At 55.3% G+C, this 2,999-nt stretch overlaps 1 protein-coding gene across 1 annotated transcript in view; it reads right to left on the bottom strand.

Moving 5' to 3' along the window:
* The window catches only part of F2 (coagulation factor II, thrombin), a gene marked incomplete in the record, with an annotated part of 17,568 nt that overhangs the window by 13,351 nt on the left and 1,218 nt on the right, over positions 1–2,999 (bottom strand). The window contains 4 exon segments of the mRNA XM_027775412.1: positions 1–87; positions 178–283; positions 2,632–2,682; positions 2,861–2,885. Coding sequence (XP_027631213.1) covers positions 1–87; positions 178–283; positions 2,632–2,682; positions 2,861–2,885 — 269 coding nt within the window.

Genomic DNA, 2,999 nt, shown 5'->3' with positions numbered 1-2,999 from the left:
TAGCACCAGGGTCCCGTGGTGCTGCTATCCGGGTTGCGACAGAAGTTCTCCTGCAGGTCGGCCCCGGGGTGGGTGGTGGAGTTGATTCTGGAATGGGCAGTTTCTCAGCTGCAGGCAGAGTTCCCGGTGCCCTGGCCCCCAGCTCACCCGCAGGGGACAGGTCTGCCCGCCACTCACTCAGGCTTGTGTGGGTAGCGACTCTTCCAGAGCTGGCACTCGATGCCCGACCGGGTGACATTCACCGTCCCCCGGTAGTTCATACCCAGACCCTCGGCACAGTTACCTGCAGAGACCGCAGCCTGGGTGAGCATCGGATCCTGAGGGCTCGTCCCCACTCTCCCGCCAAAGCTGTCTGCCCAGGCCCTCTTGGGCCCACCATCCTTAACCTGAGTTTACTCAGCAACCCACAGTTCTCCAATCCACCTAGCAGAAGCCACCAATACTGTTCACTAAGTGCCCACCGTGGGACAAGCACTGTGTCCGGAACTAAGGCATATTGATGAACTGAGACCGTCACTGTCAAGGTAGGTCCCTGCCCTCGTGGAATTTCAATTCCGTGGCTCCTCGTGGTTAGCTAATGAAAAACTGAAGTGGCCTTGGTCTACCTGTCCCTGCTCTCTCCGGTCCTTGTGCCTCCGGGCCCTTGCACATGCTATTTCTCTGCTTGGAATGTTCTAGTTTGCTCATCAGCGCATCCCACCAGCCTGGTCAAATCCTCCTTCTGAGAAGGTGTCCCGGATTCTGCTAACACATCAGACGCTCCTCTCTGTTGTTTTCTTGGCATCTCGAACAGAATTTTTCTAGCAATTACTTGAAAATCTGTCTTCTTGTTTTCTTAGTCGCTTGTAGCTTCTTGAAGGCAAGGACTGCATTTGATTCTCTTAAAATTCCCAGCACCTGGGGCCAGCAGGTGGTGTGGTGGTGTGGTGGTGAGGGTGCCAGGCTCACGTGGCCAGCGTTTGAGTCCTGGACCTGGGCAGCTTGCTTCCTCACTTTCCCTCTCTCTCTTTCTCTCTTTGTCTCTCTCTCGTGAGTGCACATGTCCTATGGCAAATTGAAAATAATTTAAATAATTTTATTATTAAGTAAAAATGTATTATTAAGTAAAATATTTTTTTTAATTACTGGGGCCAGCAGGTGGCATGAAAATTGGGGCACTGGACTCCTACGTGGTTGACCATGGTTTGAATCCTGGACCTGGCATCTTGCTTCTCACTTTCCTTCTCTCTCTGTCTCTCTCTGATCAAATTTAAACATAATAATGATAGGGACCAGCAGATGGTATGATGGTTGTGTTGCTGGACTCCCATGTAGTCAACCATGGTGCGAGTCCTGGACCCGGCAACTTAAAACTCACACCATGTGCATGTGTGTAGCATGCCCAAGGTCCCTCAAGGAGAATGGAGAAGAGATTGTGGCATGGTCATCCTCCTTGGGGAGTGATTTCTCACCTTCTGTCTCTCTGTCTGTCTCTGGCTCTCTTTGGTGTAATGGCTACGTCACTGGACTCCCACGTAGTCGATCGTGGTTCACGTCCTGGACCCAGTGGCTTAAAACTTACACCGGGTGCGTGTGCGTGTATGCCCAAGATCCAGAGAGGAGACTGGAGGAGAAGGGACTGCGGCGTGACCATCCCCCCTGGGGGGTGATTTCTCGCTTTCTGTCTCTCTGTCTCTCTTTCTGTCTGGCGAGAGCACGCGCCCTATAGTGAAAACCTCTCCAAAAAGAAAGAAAGAAAGAAGGAAAGAAAAATGTTCATTGAGTTGGCATAATGACTATGTCGCTGGATTCCCATGTAGTCAACCGGGGTTCAAGTCTCGGACCCGGTGGCTTAAACTCACACCAGGTGCGTGTGCGTGCATGCCCAAGATCTGGAGAGGAGAATGGAGGAGAAGGGATTGCGGAGTGGCCATCCCCCCTGGGGGGTGATTTCTTGCTTTCTGTCTCTCTCTTTCTGGCAAGCGCATGTTCCCTATAGCAAAAACCTCAGAAAAGAAAAAAAGAAAAAGAAAAGCGTTCATTGAGCATTCCTCACTACGAAAGCATGGCCGGGGATGGAAGCTTCCGTGTAGCGGGGCCTGTGACCATGCCACAGAGGTGCTGCGTGTGGGAGGAGGGAGCGGCTGCCTGAAGGCTCAGAGAAGGTGGTGGTATTTGAACTAGTTCTTCGGGAAGTGTTCAGTGAGTGGCGATGGTTGCTCCAGGGGAGAGAGACAGAGTAAGCAAGGGCCCTGGGAGAAACGGCGGGGAAGTGCCTCTGTGAGAGCTGGGGCTTTGGGCTGGCCGTGCAGCGACAGAGAAGGCCGGAACCTGCGACCTTTGCCAGGCCACGAAGCCCGCGTTTCACTCTGCTACTGGGGAGCCGCTGACGGCTTTAGGGAATGAACGTGACACCGTGGCGGCTCGGGTCAGGCAGAGAAGGCCCTCACACGGGAATGCATCCCCCGCTCATGCGCTCGCTCCTGGGGGAACCGCCTCACAGAGCCCGGCGCCAAGCCACACTCTTGATCGCAGCGACAGAAAGGGGACGAGATGCTAGCGACCCCGACCCCACGGCTGGACAACCCCGAACCCCCACTCGCCGCTTCTCCCAGGCCTTCCCATCTCCTGCGCCCGCCCCTCGGCGCTCACCTTCCAGGCACGCGCTGTGCTTATCCCGAGGTTTCCTCGCTGACTCACAAACTGGAAAAGACCCAGAAACCCCCTTCGGGATTAGAGGCATAAAGCATGGGTGAGGTGACACCCGGTGACAGAGAGATGGACAGACGGCTGGGAGGGAGGGGCGAGTGGGTGCACCAGAACATTCTCTCACTGGGGTCCCCAGGCCTCCCTTCCCCAGTAAAGCCGTCCCAGAGCTCACCTGTGTACTTGGCCCAGAAAAGATCCTGAAAAACAAGGTCTAGAGTGAGGTCTCCCCCACCCCCCGCGGCTCAGCGTGGCTGCAGGGGACGCCGCGCCCCTGACCCTCTTCCCCTTCCCGGGCACACAGGGACAGGCTC

Source organism: Tupaia chinensis, unplaced genomic scaffold, assembly GCF_000334495.1.
Source record: "Tupaia chinensis unplaced genomic scaffold, TupChi_1.0 Scaffold000561_1, whole genome shotgun sequence".
Taxonomy (NCBI): Eukaryota; Metazoa; Chordata; class Mammalia; order Scandentia; family Tupaiidae; genus Tupaia; species Tupaia belangeri.
This window is presented reverse-complemented; position numbering and strand designations above follow the sequence as displayed.